This window comes from Lolium perenne, chromosome 1 (assembly GCF_019359855.2).
Source record: "Lolium perenne isolate Kyuss_39 chromosome 1, Kyuss_2.0, whole genome shotgun sequence".
Lineage (NCBI taxonomy): Eukaryota > Viridiplantae > Streptophyta > Magnoliopsida > Poales > Poaceae > Lolium > Lolium perenne.
In genome coordinates, this window is record NC_067244.2 from 42,804,547 (window position 1) to 42,822,251 (window position 17,705).

General features: G+C 46.9%; 2 protein-coding genes across 2 annotated transcripts; both read left to right on the forward strand.

The window, feature by feature from the left end:
• The first annotated feature begins 6,739 nt into the window (after window positions 1-6,739).
• LOC127347973 (F-box protein At5g07610) lies at window positions 6,740-8,276 on the forward strand. Its single transcript, XM_051374102.2, has 2 exons — window positions 6,740-6,850; window positions 6,941-8,276. Exons 1-2 carry the CDS (start codon window positions 6,809-6,811, stop codon window positions 8,009-8,011), a joined length of 1,113 nt encoding a protein of 370 aa, XP_051230062.1. The 5' UTR covers window positions 6,740-6,808; the 3' UTR covers window positions 8,012-8,276.
• A 2,519-nt stretch (window positions 8,277-10,795) lies between these two features.
• On the forward strand, window positions 10,796-12,668 carry LOC127347983 (peroxidase N). Its single transcript, XM_051374110.2, has 4 exons — window positions 10,796-11,056; window positions 11,155-11,337; window positions 11,427-11,592; window positions 11,866-12,668. The coding sequence occupies exons 1-4, from the start codon at window positions 10,835-10,837 to the stop codon at window positions 12,279-12,281; spliced, it is 987 nt and encodes a 328-aa protein (XP_051230070.1). The 5' UTR covers window positions 10,796-10,834; the 3' UTR covers window positions 12,282-12,668.
• The last annotated feature ends 5,037 nt before the right edge of the window (window positions 12,669-17,705 follow it).

The following is a 17,705-nucleotide window of genomic DNA, read 5'->3' on the forward strand; positions in this document are numbered from 1 at the left end:
CGAGAAACTTTGCCTCTGCCTGTTCTTTACTTGCACCAAGCTTCATCACATCCTTTTGACGGCAGAGATCATCGTCATATGCAAGTCAGATGTTGTCAAGCACATGTTGTCGGCCCCTGTTTTGAAAGGCCGACTTGGTAAATGGATGTTTGCGTTGTCAGAATTCGATCTCCGGTATCAGCCTGCGAAAGCAGTCAAGGGACAAGCGTTGGCCGATCTTATCGCTGAACGGATCAGTACCAATATAGCAGCACTATCTATACGTGCATGGGCTATGTTCTTCGATGGATCGGTTTGTGACGATGGTTGTGGCATCGGCATTCTGCTCGTGTCGCCTCGGGGGGCAGAATACTCCTTCTCCATCAGATTATCTACCCCTTGCACCAACAACGTAGCGGAATATGAGGCAATACGTAAGGGAATGGAGTTGCTACTGGAAGCCGGAGCAGAAGTAGTAGAGCTTTTTGGAGACTCCAAGTTGGTGATTAACCAGCTCACGGATGAATATAAGTGCGAAAGTGAATCGCTTTTCCCATATTGGGTGGAATGCCGTGAGTTGATGACACAGTTTCGGTACATCAACTTTAATTGGGTCCCAAGATCCCAAAATGCCGAGGCCAACAATCTCGCACAAATGGCGTCAGGCTACATAGATATATCTGACGGGTCGGAGGTTCAGGTGCAATTCCTGGAACAGGATGATTGGAGAGCCGAAATCTTCAATTATTTAAAAGATTCGGCTCGGGGGGCACCTAAACGGATAAGGTACAAAGCCATGAAGTATATCCTCATAGGAGACGATATGTTCTACAGGACGTTGGAAGGGTTACTACTTAAGTGCCTGGGGCCAACAGAGTCTAATCGGCTCTTACATGAGGTACATGAAGGCGCCTGTGGAACTCATCAGTCGGCTCATAAGATGAAGTGGTTAATCAGGCGATCAGGGTTTTATTGGCCCACTATGCTTGAAGATTGCTTCAATTATTACAAGGGGTGCCAAGCGTGCCAGATGTTCGGGAAGATTCAGATGGTACCAGCATCAGCGATGAACCCTATCATCAAGCCTTGGCCGTTTCGGGGGTGGGGCATGGATATGATCGGCAAAATCCATCCGGCGTCGAGCAAAAAAACATGAATGGATTTTGGTTATCACAGATTACTTCACCAAGTGGGTGGAAGCCGTCCCTATGAAAAAGGTGAAATCAGAAGATGTGATCAAATTTGTGAAAGAACACGTCATTCATAGGTTCGCGATTCCCCAAACTATCACGACCGATGGAGGTTCGGTCTTTATTTCTAAAGAATTCAGGAAGTTCTGCGATGACATGGGTATTAAACTGATCCGATCATCCCCGTACTATGCTCAAGCTAATGGGCAGGCTGAAGCGTCCAATCAGAGTCTAATCAAGCTGATCAAGAGGAAAATTGACGAGAACCCTAGGGATTGGCATGAGAAGTTGTCAGAAGCATTATGGGCCTACCGCATGTCGTGCCATGGAGCTATAAAGACTTCGCCGTACCAGCTTGTCTATGGACAGGAAGCCGTATTGCCTTGGGAGATTACGGCTGGATCAAGACGTGTCACGTTTCAGAATGATCTGACAACTAAAGAATATGCAGCCTTGATGAGTGACACTATTGAGGACGCAACGGAGCTTAGGCTTTGGTCGTTGGAGAAGATTAAGGAGAACAAAGCCAGGGTGGCTCGTGCCTACAACAAAAAGGTTAGACCAAAGGAGTTTCAAGTTGGTGATCTAGTATGGGAAGCTGTGTTGCCGTTAGGAACCAGGGACAAGGCATATGGCAAATGGTCTCCTAATTGGCATGGTCCGTACAAAGTTGTCCAAGCCTTGAAGGGTAATGCATACATGTTGGAAGAGTTGGACGGCGAGAAGTTCCCAGTAGCTGTCAATGGTCAACACCTCAAGAAATATTTCCCAAGCATGTGGGATGACGGGCAGTAAGATGTGAGGGCCGATTTGTCATCGGCCAGTAAAAAAAAAAACAAAGCCGATACGCTGATATCGACTCTAGAGGAATAAGCCCAAACTAGCAAGTTAACAGAATCGGTTCAGACCAGAAATCATGATGTGCGAGACGAATCTTTTATGGGTTGCTGAGGAGTTCATTCTGATGGTTTGGACGAGAATTAGGCTTATTGAGGCCTGTTGGACTGCGTGTTTAGGCAACAGCTTGGCCTCGGATCGCGATACGAGCCGATGTTCTGCTATCGGCTCTCTGTACGGCAGCCCCATTCGACGATCGGCGAGGTTGACAAGGAAGCGAAATTAATTAAGGGATTTTTCTTCATTAATAGGGGGATTCCTTACAAAGAAAGAGCCGATTGCTCAAGGAAGAAGAGGGCAAAAGCCAACTATTACTACTGATCCCTAATCTAGGGGCCGTTGCTGCCCTCGTCGTCGCTGCCTCCGGCGCAGCTGCTGAGAGGCTCCTCATCGGAGCTTCCGTAGCCTTCTACGGGAGCCTCATCTTCCTCATCGTCGTCATCACTGTCGTCGTCCCACCAGGTGCGGAGGCGCTTCGCTGGTGGGTAACCTTCAAGGGAGTCATCGTCATCGTCCTCCTCCTCCGCCTCTTCCTCGGAAGAGGTGAAATCGTCCCAGGAGAAGCGGTCGTCCTCGCTCTCCGCCTCCTCTTCCCCTTCGACGAGGAAGTGAAGGTCACCCTCTCCGTCGGTCAGGGATTTGTCATCCTCAGACCAGATGGAGGAATCGTGTTCCTCCTTGTCCCACGTCGTCGGGGCGAGAATGTCGTGCGCCGCCAACGAGCCCCACTCCGGCGTCGGCTCGCGGGAGGAGGAGGAGTCAGAGAAGACCGACGAGGCGGAAGAGGAAGAAGAGGAAGACATGGCTATGGGAGATTGGGGGTTTTTTGGGTGCCGATGGCCAGAACAGAGCAAGATGGTGAAGTGGGCTAGTCAATCGGCATGGTTAAATAATAAGGAGCCTAGTGGAAATTTATTGCTCAGGCAGTTTCCGAGGGGATGGAGCCAAAATTGTCAAATCATGCAGAGAAGTTGAGAAGGCAGGTCATCATGATGAAGAATACTGCGACAGTCCTGCTCTGCCACGACATGACCTTTCGAAGGAAAAACAGAGTGGTTTTGAAATTATCATTGCCAAAACCAGGGGGGCATGTGTTATCACCAGATTTTGGCCAAATCAGGAGGTGGGCCGTAAGGGAGATGGGCTTGGAAGATTACACGTGGAAGATCTCTGAAGCGGCCTCGCACGAAGAGTTTGGGCTAGATTGCCCGTGTATCTTTAATTATAGTAGATTACATCGTAGATTAAATGTTAGAGTTTGTCTCGTGCACGGTGGGGATTATTCCCACGTTAGAAAGTCCCCTGGACTATAAATATGTATCTAGGGTTTATGGAATAAACAACAACCAACATTCAACCAACCAATCAATCTCGGCGCATCACCAACTCCTTCGTCTCGAGGGTTTCTACCGGTAAGCAACATGCTGCCTAGATCGCATCTTGCGATCTAGGCAGCACAAGCTTCATGTTGTTCATGCGTTGCTCGTACTGAAGCCTTTTTGATGGCGAGCAACGTAGTTATCTTAGATATGTTAGGGTTAGCATTGTTCTTCGTTTTACATGCTGTCGTAGTGCAACCCTTGCATATCTAGCCGCCCTTACACCTATCTTAGGTGTAGGGGCGGCACCCTGCTTGATCATTATTTAGTAGATCCGATCCGTTACGGTTGCTCCTTGTTCATCAAGGATTAGTTTAATATCTGCAATAGTTAGGCCTTACAAAGGGCGGGAGGATCCAGCGGCACGTAGGGTGTCGTTTGCTAGTCCTAGACAGGATGTTCCGGGGATCAACCTCGTGTTGGTTTTTAGGCCTTGTCTGGGATCGGCTTACGATCACCGTGCGTGGCCGCGAGGCCCAATCCTGAGTAGGATGATCCGATTATGCGGTGAAAACCCTAAATCGTCGTAGATCTCATTAGCTTTATCTTGATCAAGCAGGACCACCATATATTCGTGCACCTCGTACGAATCATGGGTGGATCGGCTCCTTGAGCCGATTCACAGGATAACCTGAGAGCCGATCGAGGCTCGTATTTAATGTTTACGTGTATGCCATGCAGGAAACTAAGCGAGGCATCTCCATCACCTTCCTGACCAGGTATAGGTCAGGTGGCACGCCCTTGCAATCAGCATCGGACGTGTGACCAGAAGGCTTTGCGGGCCGTCGCTCGGAGGGACCTCGGCCAGCCGCAGCCCTAGGTTGTTCCCGGCTCTACGGTGTTGCCCGTCGCTGCCCGCCGGTGGGTTTTGACAGCAACACACATATAGGTATGTATGGTGGGCACAATTGGCAAACTTTGGTTTTTGGTGGTTGGATGCACGAGTAGAGCTCATACTCAGTACATGCGAAGGCTAGCAAAAGACTGTGAGCGACCAACCAAGAGAGCAATAATGGCCATAATCATGCATAGCGACAAAACATTATTAATCAAAGCATAAAGTGATATTACAAGTCAAAAACTAAATGATCATAGAGGCTTTAGTTGGCTGGTTTGTAGTCATAACATGATGTAAACATGTGCCAAGTCAACCCAATAAAGCATCAAAGGAGAATACCATAATATTATGCTTTGTATGATGGAAACAAAACATGCATGATTCTTTCAATGCCACATTATGCACTCTCAGCTATTTGAGACAAGTCATGCTAAAACAATAACTACTAAGCATATGATAAGAATAACATCCAACATGACATGTCAAAGTCTATGCCACAGTCTAAACGAGCTTCCTTTTGCATCACTATAAGCATGAAACATTTTACTCATCTCCAACACCAATTAACTTATTTGAAACAACTCTCACAGATAAAAATCAATAAAGACAGAGAGATAATCATACCTAAATAAAGAAAACTAACAAGCTCTAAATAAAATAAGAGTGGAAAATCAAGAGCCAAATGCAGTACTAGCAAAAGAGAACACTCGTAGAACAATAAGAGCAAAAACTAGAGTGTTCTATGCAATTAAAACGGAGTGTGTCATCCTCCAAAACAAATATGATGTGATCCAACCATATGCTAAAGCAAACAAAACAGAACTAAACTAAAAAAAAAAAAAAAGACGCTCCAAAAACAACACATAACATATGAAGCAATAAAAATATAGCGTCTAGAAAGATAACATGATGCCTTGTTGATGAAGAGGGGATGCCCAGGCATCCCAAAGCTTTGACGCTTGCACCTCTTGGGCGTTGCTCGTCGCCGTGATCTTTGACCGGCAGGGCCGGCCAAACTCTACCTCCACCGTGGAGGCCTTGCTTGGATCTCTGTCTCGGAGCTCGACGGGGTGCTATCTCCAAGTGGTTTGTCCTCGGAGACACCTCAAAGGCCAGCGACATGGATTCTTCGTCGGAATAGGGCTATTAGGCGTTCAACTCTCTGCTCTTGGCGGCTTCTCCTTGAGGTCGCCGGCGATCGATGCCGGAGGCACCCAGGCACTTGATTGCTTGTTTTCCCTTTGTGCTAGGTTTTTTTTTGCAAATACGGAGGCTATTTCTTCAATTTTTTTGCTTTTTCGTGCGAGTGATGTAAAAGGAATTCCGTGTAATTTGTACCTGCCACATGTTTAATGAAATCCTTCGGAGTGTTTCGAGACCCAGATCTTGTAAAAAAAAATAATCGACCATCAGTTGACTACTAATAGTAGGCGCAGGGTGTAGTGTTTTTCGAGTTCAAACTGGAAAACATTTCAAAATTCGAACTGGCTCAAGGAAAAGAAAAGGTAATTCGAACTGGCAACGCACTCGGCCAGAACCTGCGACTTCGCAGGCCCTGCGTTGCCAGCCCTCGAGGCACTGAGAGCATCTCTAGCAGAGCCTGTATATCTGCGAACCGAAAATCTGGAGTTCGGTCTCCTGAACTGTTCAGTTTAGTTGTATTTTGTCACGACGCAGATTAGAAACCGAAAACGCGAACTGAAAAGCTAAAATCAAACGACACGGGAAAATTGTGATGCGACGATTTTGCGAGATTGAACCCATTTTGCTCCGATCGAGCAACATTCGTCGATAATTTACATTAAATTTGGCAAAATACGTAGCAGTTCTAGCTACATTCGATAATTTTAGACCTTAACTACTAGATTAGGCCCCGGATTGTCACCGGGGCGGTTCTTGTGCGTCGACGGAGGGTTTTCCGCGCCGGCGACTCCTACGCGACGATGAGCGCGGCCACCTCGAACGCCGCAGCCTCCGCCGAGCTCCCGTAGGCTAGAGGCGGCCCGACTGCATCGTCGTCGTTGTCGTCGCCGCGTAGGGGAAGCGCCGGCAGCGGCGGGCTGCATGAGCCGGCAGGAGGGCGTGCCTCCTCTGCTTCTCCTTCACGCGCCTCCTCGCGCGCTTCCCGACGCGCGAAAGCACGCGGCCACTTCCGTGCCGCCCGCTTCGAAGCGTCGTTGGAGTGCACCCGCCTCGCCCGCTCCACCTCCAACTGTCCACCCGACGGACGCGGGGCTGACTTCCCGCTGCCGATGCGGCCCCCTCCCCTACGTACGTGTCTTGCGCGGCCCATTGCGGACGGAGGGGTGGTGGCGGCAGCGGCGAAGCGTCAACGGTGGCAGAATTGCTCGCCGGAGAAGAGGGGGAGCGGCGGCGGCGAAAGTGGTAGCGACGGAGGGAAGTAGGATTTAGAAACCGAACTCCCCTCAGCGGCCTCTTTTAATACGGGACGGGCGCCGAGTTTTTCGGTTTCGGTCTATTTTACGGGTTGTGGAGATGCTCTGGTCTGCGATAAGGACACTCCCATGGCTCAATCCCGTTCGCCGTCGCCGTTCCCCACCACCGAGGTTTGCTCCGCTGCTTTTTTTTTTCTTTGGATCTTCAATCTAGTAAAGGGAAGCCTGGAACCTGAATCGAGCCGTCTCCCCCATCTGTAGATGAAGAAGAAGCAGAAGCAGGAGGACGAGCAGGCCGTGGCGAGCCTCCCCGAGGGGCCCCTCGTCGAGATCCTGTCGCGGGTTCCCTACAGGTCGCTCTGCCGCTTCAAGTGCGTGTCCAAGCCGTGGTTTGCCCTCTGCTCCGACCCCGACATCCGCAAGAGGTGCCCGCAGACCCTGACCGGCTTCTTCTACAACATGAGGGGCTTCTACAATTTGTCCGGGACAGGCCCGCCTATGGTCGACCCCTTTCTCCGATTCTTGCGCAAGAGCTACGAAAGTGTCATCATCGAACATTGCTGCGGTGGCCTTGTCCTCTGCAGATGCCGGAAATCACGTGATTCCGACGAGGGCAATCTTGTTGTGTGTAATCCTGCAACGGAGAACTGGATTCAGCTGCCTCCTTGTCCTATAGAATCGCCATACGAAGTCGAAGAATATTTGGGTTTCGACCCAGCTCCCCCCTCCCATTTTGTGGTACTCGTGGTGCAGCTTGTGGAATTCGGAGAAGTGGCCATCTACTCATCAGGACGATGGACTACGGTGCAGAGTGGTTGGGTTAACCAACCTGTTCCTGTTGGTCCTTCAAATAGCGTCTTCCTGAATGACACTATGCATTTGATGACCCATGAACCTTCGATATTCACAGTGGACACACAGGGGAAGGTTTGGAGGGAAATTGATATTCCGGGCGACGTGCCACAGAGCTGTGCAGGTTATTCCATTGGACAGTCTCAGGGACGCTTGTATGCTTGGTTTATAGATGATCCTAATGTTTGCCAACTCTCTGTTTGGGCTCTTGAGGATTATGGCAGTGCAAAGTGGACCTTGAAGCATACTGCTAACATTTTGGAGCTGTTTGGAAATCATTGCCGCAAAGATGGCGAGGTCTATGAGATGTTTGCAGTTCATCCAGATCGTAATTTGATTTTCCTTACTGACGGGAAGAAAAAGACTATCTCATATGACATGGATAACCGAGAAGTGCATGTTATCTGCACTTCTAAAAATTTGTGGGATATTCAGCCTTATATTCCCTGTTTTGCGGAATGGCTGTCAGATAGTCACTGAAAGTCTGTGCAGGTTCACATACCTGTCATGGAACTATTGCCTTCATGATGTTGAGTCGTTGGATATGGGTAGTGGTTTAGATAAGTTATGTGTAGCTATAGCATGCCTTTTTGTGGCTTTGACAATGTAATCTTTTTTCACATCTGTCTTTGAACAATGTTGGCTAGCCATGGAGAATATGTAGCACCAAGCAAACCTTCCAGTGGGTAATGCTTGTTGTATGAATGAAGCTAGACATTTAATCTATCTGTGACATCTAGTACTAGTCGTTGTGGTCACTTGTTAGCTCTTGATGTGGGGTGATTGTGAGAGCCTTTGCGTCTAAATTGTTTGGATTTTCACCCCCTTTATTTCTTTTTATTGCTTGCAAGTAAACGTAAATTTTGTGTATGACTTGTTATCTGTTGTTCAATATTGATGTCACCCTGTTTTTATGCACCTGTTAAAGATTTGAAATTCTTATCTCCTCTACAGCGTGAACAGAGATGGTAAAGAAATTTTAGCGTCCCTTATGTAATCTGCATGGTATTCCACTATTGATGTTGAACAATATGCAGCTTAACATACCTACAAAACATAATCCTTTCATCTTCTTTTTGTGGTTAAGGGAAGAGGACTTTTGTAGGGGAAGATAATAACATGATCCCCCGTGTATTCTAATGCCTGTTTTGATTGAACTGTCTGATCATTCTCCTACCTGAATTCAGTTTGACTGAATTTCTAGGTTGTTGTCTTAGTAAATCTGTATTCGAGCATCTTATGATTATGTTGACCGTAATGTTTGCTTACAGAATTTTCTTTTCCATTACATGGCCTGTATTCAGTTCCTGAATCTGCAAATTGAATTAATTTCTTTTTGTTAATTGTTATCAACTGGTTCCCTTGTTCTGATGTAAGTACAGATTCAAAGAACTGAGCGCTAAACTGTATTGGGTATGGCTACTAAAATAGGTGTGCATTTTCACTCCGGTGTGACTTATTTTCTGTACCTGCAAAGTTAAATGAAGTTGGAAGAAAAAAATACATCAGAGCTAAGTCTGAGGTAGGCATGAATCCTATATGATGCAAATTCTTAATGTAACCTAGTTTTTAAACTGTTACCATGCATTATTTTGTATTGCAAGCCTGGCTCTTTACTAGAAGCTGAGCCCGGCGATATGGAGATATCAAGCTGTAGTTGATATCATTGTAGAAAATTTTCTGCAATCTAGATTGTTGCCTCATCAGTGGTTGCAATGTTAAACTTTGGAAGATTAAAAGACCTGTTAATTAAGATGGCATTTTTCTTCCAAAAACTAAGCACTCCTCCGCATGTCACCACCATTTGACAGCATCCAATATACAAATATGTTGGGATGTATATTTTCTCTACTCCATCCTGCAACTGCTAGATGTCAAGAGGTTGGAAGTTGTAAGACACTGTTAAAAAACGAAGATTACTGAAGCTGTGCACTGGCTATGTACACCTGAGGCGCTGGAATTTCCTTTGTTGGGTCTTGGTGCCAGCATGTTGGCTGCTTTGTTCTGTTTCTGGGGTAATCCTCTAGGAGCTGGTGGCATTAAACTGTACTTTGGTTGGTCTCTGAAAACTGTTCTATATACTCAATGATATTTAAACAATAATTCTTTATAGTTTTGCTAAATTGTTTGATCAAAGTTGATCCTGAAATTCTATGATCTGAGCACGACTTCCTTAAACTGCTAATTATAAACGGAGTTGGGCAGCTTCCCGATGTGTACCTTGTTTTCCTTTGTATTCAATAGTTAGATGGTTGTCATCAAGTATTTTCCCTCGATATAAATTCTTGTGAGTTACGTACTACTTAGATAGCTATACAGGCAATTAATCAGTACTTCACTATATGTACAGTAAATTCTGGTGAGTTATGGAAAAGTTGGCTCTGAAGTGTTAAGCACCAGCATAATACAGATACACACATCTGGAATTCTTTTGCACAAAATCATGAAGTGTACAAGAATAATCATATCCAAACGATAAACCGAGATATAAAAGGATCATAAATTTATCAATCGTAAAGAAACATCTATGTGTTAATTATTAAGTCCATGTCATCAGTTCTCCTGCATGTTCTGGAAACACAGTTGCTCCCTGTGTGCACCCAAATCTGCATTCAAGTTTTCTACTGTAATACCAATCCATAAGAATAGCACTGCGACTAAATAAACAGAAGTGTGTTAAGTTTGACTTGCAGCAGCTCGATAACATTCACTGAACTGCAATCAACTGTAAATGCAGAGTCACCTCACAGCACCATCCCAACTCAGCTAACGTTGAGAACCTCATCTGAATCACCAGATTAATTAGTTTCCCAGCAAGACAGAAATGTCACTATTGCAAATACTTAACTGAAAAATGCATGCACTTCCTAAGTGCTAGGCAAGATCCAATCCATTATCGCCAGGCGCTGCATCATTCAGGGTGATCCACACAACCCAGTTTCCACACGAAACTGCAAGCAATGCATTACAGTTTCCTCTATGGTTCATGGTTGGATCTCCACTACCTCTTGGACTCGTGACAAAAAGTCACCGGAAGCATGCTAAGTGCAGCACCATCACACTAGTGACTTCACCATTGCAGCCAATTGTCATTTTCACAATGTGCAGTTTTGGCACAAATAATACTTGTTAACAGGAGAAGATCGTTACATGCGCAGCCGCACCACTACCGCGACGACTTGGCGTACCAGGAACCAATATCCATCACCTTTAACCATCTATAAAAGGAAACCAAGAACCATAAACCATGCAGGCAGTCCAAGACAGTGTAATAAGCAAGACTGAGGCTGTAAGAGTTGAGACATGGAGTACTCTCACTGCAGGTTGCTCCTTGTGTGTTCAGTTCTTGCGCTGTGCCTCTGCAACCAAGGAGCGAGGGGCGACGAGTTAACAAGCGATTTCTACGACTACAAGTGCCCTGGCGTGTACACCGTCGTCCAGCAGCATGTGTTTTCTGCCATGAGGGATGAGCTGAGGATGGGAGCCTCCCTACTCAGGCTCCATTTCCATGACTGCTTTGTCAATGTACCAAATGCTTCTTCTGAACTTGCTCTCTATGTTTGTTGCACTTCTACTGGTCCTTGTGTTGATGTTACTTAATTTTGTTGCTGTGATGTATCCAGGGGTGTGATGGTTCAATCTTGCTGGATGGTGACGAAGGCGAGAAATTTGCGCGACCCAACCAGAACTCCGTCAGAGGGTACGAGGTCATCGACGCGATCAAGGCCGACCTCGAGAGCATGTGCCCCGGGGTGGTGTCTTGTGCCGACGTTGTAGCCCTTGCAGCCGGCTATGGAGTACTCTTTGTGAGCACCTTACTACGTCTTATAGTCCGATTTTTTCAGATACATCCAGTTTGCCACACAAAGTAGTAATTATGTACTGAAATTTTCAGAGTGGAGGGCCTTACTATGATGTTCTTCTGGGAAGAAGGGACGGTCTGGTGGCCAACCAGTCTGGTGCTGAGAAAGGCCTGCCCTCGCCGTTCGAACCGATCAGCTCGATTGTACAGAAGTTTTCCGATGTCGGCCTCGACACAACAGATGTTGTGGTCCTGTCAGGTACTAATTGTCTCATTGATCACTGAACTTATCTATCTCAATCAAGGTGCACAACAATATTTCAACCCTGCGCTACTCCCCTGAAGTTGTTAAAAGTGCGACCATGCTTAATTGAGAGTAGAAGCAACTCGTCAGTTCTGAAACCTCATTTCTCACGAAATATTCTTTGGTCAATCATGACGCAGTTCCCATGATCTGATAAAATGCACCGTAAAAAGTACAGTTTTGTCGAGATCACATGATCAGGAATTCTGAACTTGAAAAAAATTGCAGGTGCCCACACGATCGGACGAGCCCGGTGCGGGCTGTTCAGCAACCGCCTGACGTCCACCACGTCCTCGGCGGACCCGACGCTGGACTCCACCATGGCCGCCAACCTGCAGAGCCTCTGCGCCGGCGGGGACGGCAACCAGACCACCGCTCTAGACATCAGCTCCGCCGACGCGTTCGACAAGCACTACTACCAGAACCTGCTGACCAAGAAGGGCCTCCTGTCCTCTGACCAGGGCCTCTTCTCCGGCGACGAGGACGTCGTGGCCAACACCACCAAGGCTCTAGTGCAGAAGTACAGCGACGATGGCGAGCAGTTCTTCTCCGACTTCGGCGCGTCCATGGTGAAGATGGGGAGCATCCGACCCTTGACGGGATCAGAGGGAGAGATCCGCTGCAACTGCAGGGTTGCCAATTGAGAAACGGCGAGCAGAGTTCGTCAGATGTTACTGGCTAGGGGGAACTAGCCGATTGGTTAATGAACTAGGAGTGAGGATGTATAATCCTAGGACGGCTAGCCGACCATAGCGTGCACTGGTGCTAGCTGGTAGAGCACTGGGTTGTCACGTCATAGTTCATACCCGGCTAGATAATCTTGCAAACCAAGTAAGTTCATGAAATGTGTTGTTGTATTTGTGCGTAATATTAAGATCTTTCATGGTCGAAGTAGAAGATGGAGAATCAATAATGATCTAATTATGCTCCTTAAAGCTTGGGGATCATCGTGTGATGGACATGTGAAGATGGTCTTTAAGAAAAGGCGTTGCACATTCTCATATGCATTACGGGGATCAAAGTGTTAGAAATATACTTTAGAGTCAATCATGTATGATATATATTCTATTGTACTATAATTTAAAGTTGTCTTTATATGAACATTTATATGTATCAACGAATTGATTCTGTTTTGGAATGTATTTATATTGTGCATCCTAAATTGTCCCTAGTCGGCAACGTTATCTGGACACATAACCTAGACTAGTATGAGCCGCTGATGACTCCACTAGTCATGAGCATGTGATGCCAATCGGCTTATACTACTCGCTAAAGCATTAATAGTGAGTTGGACTGACCCGTTGTTGAGACGCAACGAGTAAGTTGTCATTTCTTCGCATCAAGCAATGAAATCCTTAAGCCTAAGATAATCACACAGTTAGAATTGTGGATCACCTGACTTAGATCTAATAGATCATCATGGTCATTTCTTTGCCTCATTGCCAATAATTGGTTATCTTCATGTATGAGGTTGGATGCTTCCCTTTCTTGCATGGTCTTTCCTCTTGTTAGGCCTCTAATCTTTCTCATACTCTTCGCCGCGTTTGGGACCTCGGGGAATTCAATATTCTGCCAGATTGTTCAAGCTAGTCCGACACTACCAGGTTTTCAACATCGCAAAATTCAAGCATTTTTTGAGAGGATTCCTATCGTTGCCTATATATTCCCAATCCCATCCCATGTCAAAGTAAGCAAGTTGAGAAGAGATGGACTCCTTGTGTGAGCTCAAAGCTTCACCTACCTATCCTTGCATCTACGGCATAATTTTACACTCAAATTATTTGAGCTTAATGTTGCTTTAGTAGGCTATATTTGTGATATGTTTGCAAGACCTTCAAGATCCAAGTGCTAGACAAGTGTTGTTACTTCTTGGAGGGTTAGCACCTCCCAGCCAGCTAGAGAATCACTTTAAAATCTTCGTATAAGAAGAGGAAATGACCGGGGGCTTTTTACCCAAGTCATTTCCCATCTCGTCTTCCTCTCGCACTACATCTCCACCATTGTCGCTCCTCTACAGAGCTCGCTGCTTTTACTCCTCTCGCCCTCTCCACCAAAGAGAGCCACCATGGCTCCTAAAGCTGCAGCCGGCAAGGCCAAGAAGAAGGAGAGAGTTTCAACCTGCAACTTCACCGACTCGTGGGTCGGTGACAAAATGCTCCAAGACTTCGCGAAGTACGACGTCTTACCACGGAGAAGGACATCGGTTGGCACGCGCCGGATGATCCCACGCAGCCGGGCGAGCACGCATTCTTCACGACGTGGCTCGACCGTGGCTTCATGCCTCTCGGATCGAAAATTCTCCAGGAGCTGCTGCACTACATCCAGCTCCGCTCAAGATATCCCGCGAACCTCGTTGATGCATGTGTCGATCTACACGGTGCCCTACGTGATCGAGCTACCTCAGCATTGCGCTGTCTTTCCCTTTTTCCGCTACTTCTTATGCCGAGTGAGAAGTCGAAGGCGGAAGGGGCGCTTCCTCTAGTTGATTCACCAGATCACCAACCCTGAGATACCCGAGGTCATATTCCAGACACTTTTTCTCTGAAATTCTATTATTTGGAGGCGATTTTGACAAACATAATCTATTTGTGAAAGAAACGCACACACTGACCCTCTGGTCAAACTATTTCATCGGACTAACCCTTTTGTGTGGCGTCCTTGCCATCAGCGCCACACCTCACTGTGTGGCGCCCTTGCCATCAGCGCCACACCTCACGGTGTGGCGCCCATGCGAACGGCGCCACACATCCAGGCCGACGTGGCGCGGCCTTTGACCAGCCGACGTGGCAGGATGTGTGGCGCCGTTTGCATGGGCGCCACACAGTGAGGTGTGGCGCCGATGGCAAGGGCGCCACACATCCACTTATGTGTGCCGCCCGCGCCCGACCCAGGGCACTCTTCTCTTTGTTTCTTTCTCTCAAGAACAAGGCCGGCCCCAGCGGTTCCTCTCTCTCCCCCACCAAATCCCTCCCCAAATCTTTTCTATTTCTCCATCTGTGGATTGTGGTCACAACCCATCCCTTGAGGTATTCTCCCCCGATCCCCATGTTTTCATCCACTAATTTCATAGATTTTGTTACATTTGCACATGAACCCTAGATGTGAAATTCTTGATGTTGTTGTTTATTTTTTGTGGATTTGGAATTGCTTTAGACATGGAACACTAGATATGAAACCCTACATGTGATTGTTTATTTTTTCAATAACTTGTTCTCAGGAACCCTGGATTTGGATACGAATTCTCATGTATGTGTGATGGCTTATTTGGATATGAATTCTCATGTATGTGTGATGTATATGTGATAGAAATGCTAGATATATTCTCATGTATGTGTGGCTCATATTTGTTAGTGGAACCAAAATTTAGAACATGTATGGTCATAAATATGGTAGTTCTTATTGTGTGTATTTGTGAAAAAATGTAGGATGGTTTGGCTCCTAGATCATGAGTATGACAAGGAACACCGGGCATATCATATGGCGAAAAAGGGGAAGGTACTAATATTTATTTTTGTTAACACCTCTTGTTTTATTCCATTGGATATGGCATAATATTCTGTGTATGGATGTGCTTGTAGGTTCTTGAGCCCTTGAAGATTCGTTACCACGGTAGCATCAAGGACATGCCGTATGACGAGCGGTACACGGAGTTCATCCAGCCTACCGGTCTTCTCCCGTTCATCACGCTTGTAAGCCGGGGGCCGCCGAACATGAACGCCGTGGCACTCACCGCCCTTGTCGACCGGTGGAGGCCGGAGACGCACACCTTTCACTTGAGGGCCGGCGAGATGACCCCTACTCTTCAGGATGTTTCCATGATCCTTGGTCTTCCTATTCAGGGCGAGGCACTGTGTATGAACACAGCTTCTGATGGGTGGCGCCAGCAAATGGAGGGGCTTATTGGCATGGCTCCTCCGGAGCCAGTAGATAAAAAGGATAGAGCTCCCGCCGGCGCACCTTTCCTTTGGATCAGGACTAACTTTGGACAACTCCCGCAAGGGGCCAACCGTGACACTGTCAAGACATACACCCGAATGTACTTGTGGTATGTCATTTCGAGGACTCTCTTTGCTGACAGTGGTGGGAAGTTGGCCCATTGGTGTTTGCTCAAGGCGCTGACGAAGTTGGAGCACAAGTGGAGTTGGGGAACAGCGACACTTGCCTACCTGTACCGCCATGTAATGATGGGAAGTTGGATAATTCTTGTATAGTAGTATGCAAGACAAATTACTAACCAAATTTCGTATGTACGCAGTTGGACGAAGGTTGTCGCAGGATTGGTCGCGACGGCATTGGTGGATGCATGCTTCTACTTTCCGTGTGGAGCTGTGATCGCCTACCAGTTGGGCGGCCCGAGAGATTCAACAAGAGGCGGGGGGCTCATTACGAGAACCTTGATCGGGAGCCCACTTGGGCATACATTTGGGACCATGTCTCGGAGATGACGAACGATCCAATGGTCATGTACAAGCACTACACTGAGGAGTTGGACACTCTTACCGCTGAGCATGTAATCTTTCTGAAGCCATCACTCTTTTGCTACCTTTTTTCAAAAATTCTACTGGCATGTTGTAAATTCTGAAATATTTGTATGTTGCAGGTGGATTGGGAGCCATATGGCAGCTTTGACCATATTGGCTCGGCGATGAGTGACCTCAACCCCAAGTGCTTGGAGGAGTCAGGCTACTGGCGTATGCGGTGCCCACTCATATGCATGTGGCTTGTTGAATACCACCAGCCGCACAGAGTGATGAGGCAGTTTGGGTTGTATCAGGAGAGCCCACCTCAGTGGCAAGACACGGACCCGCGCTCCATAGGTAATTTGTTGATTGAAGCGACGGAAGCATATTTTATCCATTGTTCTATTCAATTCACTGTACAAAAATATGCTGCAATGTCTTGCAGGATTGATAGGCGGCGGTAGAGGAAGATCACGAATTGGCCTGACCACCACATGAATCACGTGACAACGTTTGCGCATTGTTTGGACGTGGTCCGGAATGGCAGCCATGTCGTGGTTAAGCCGTACGACCCGGAAGCTTTCAACGACTATCTCCATTGGTTTCTGAGGAGCACGCGTATCGACTTAGTGAACCATGCATACGAGGAAAAACTGTTGGAAGAGCCCATCATGTTCGACGAGGTTGCACAAAGCCAGTACGACATGATTGTTCGAGGAGGGAGGCAGACTTCTATTGCTTACTCCCTGAACTTTGTGGTAATGTATTCTCTCATTAGCCTGTTCGTCATCTATATTGGCATATGCTCGCTCAAATTATTTTAAAAATATGTTTGTCACAACGGACCGAGATCCAAAAGACTGCTGAGGAGTGCGAGGTTGTTTGGGTTCAGAGCCGTGAAGATGAAAATGCAAGCTCAACGATGCAGAATTTCATTAAGGTATGGTTACCAACTTTGAACTCTAGCAATTGCATTTGGTGACTTTCTAACTCTAAATTTCATGACACAACGCACTTCACAAAAGTTGCGGCGCTTAGGCAACTTTCTTGGTTGCCGCGACGGAGAAATTGCTACATCATCTTTTGAAGAAGAACGTTGGGGTGCGGAGGTATGGACTCTTTTGTTGCCATAAAGCATGTGCTTAGTAATTTCAGTTTTTACTGACCATTTATTCATGTTTGGCAAGATTCCTGATGATGGCAATCTGACTCAAGCTCAGAAGGACCCACATTTCAGAAGGTCTGCTTACCAGTTGAAGCCTAGGGGCAAGGCTCTAAACCGTTACACTCCAGACGATTATGTGAACCGAGGAAAGAAGGTTGTGCTTGAGTCCGATGAGGAGCCTGATGTCTACGCACGCTTCTATTCCTGTAGACAGTGTTGGGCCTCCAAGAGCAGAGGTTTGTAGAACAACAGCAAGTTTCCCTTAAGTGAATCACCCAAGGTTTATCGAACTCGGGGAGGTAGAGGTCAAAGATATCCCTCTCAAGCAACCCTGCAATTAAGATACAAGAAGTCTCTTGTGTCCCCAACACACCTAATACACTTGTCAGATGTATAGGTGCACTAGTTCGGCGAAGAGATAGTGAAATACAAGTAATATGGAT

Coding starts and splice junctions, on each gene's coding strand:
- LOC127347973 (XM_051374102.2), top strand. CDS start 6,809: ATGGCTCAATCCCGTTCGCCGTCGCCGTTCCCCACCACCGAG. Junction 6,851..6,940: donor CGCCGTTCCCCACCACCGAG/GTTTGCTCCGCT, acceptor CCCCATCTGTAG/ATGAAGAAGAAGCAGAAGCA.
- LOC127347983 (XM_051374110.2), top strand. CDS start 10,835: ATGGAGTACTCTCACTGCAGGTTGCTCCTTGTGTGTTCAGTTCTTGCG. Junction 11,057..11,154: donor TCCATGACTGCTTTGTCAAT/GTACCAAATGCT, acceptor TGATGTATCCAG/GGGTGTGATGGTTCAATCTT. Junction 11,338..11,426: donor CCGGCTATGGAGTACTCTTT/GTGAGCACCTTA, acceptor TGAAATTTTCAG/AGTGGAGGGCCTTACTATGA.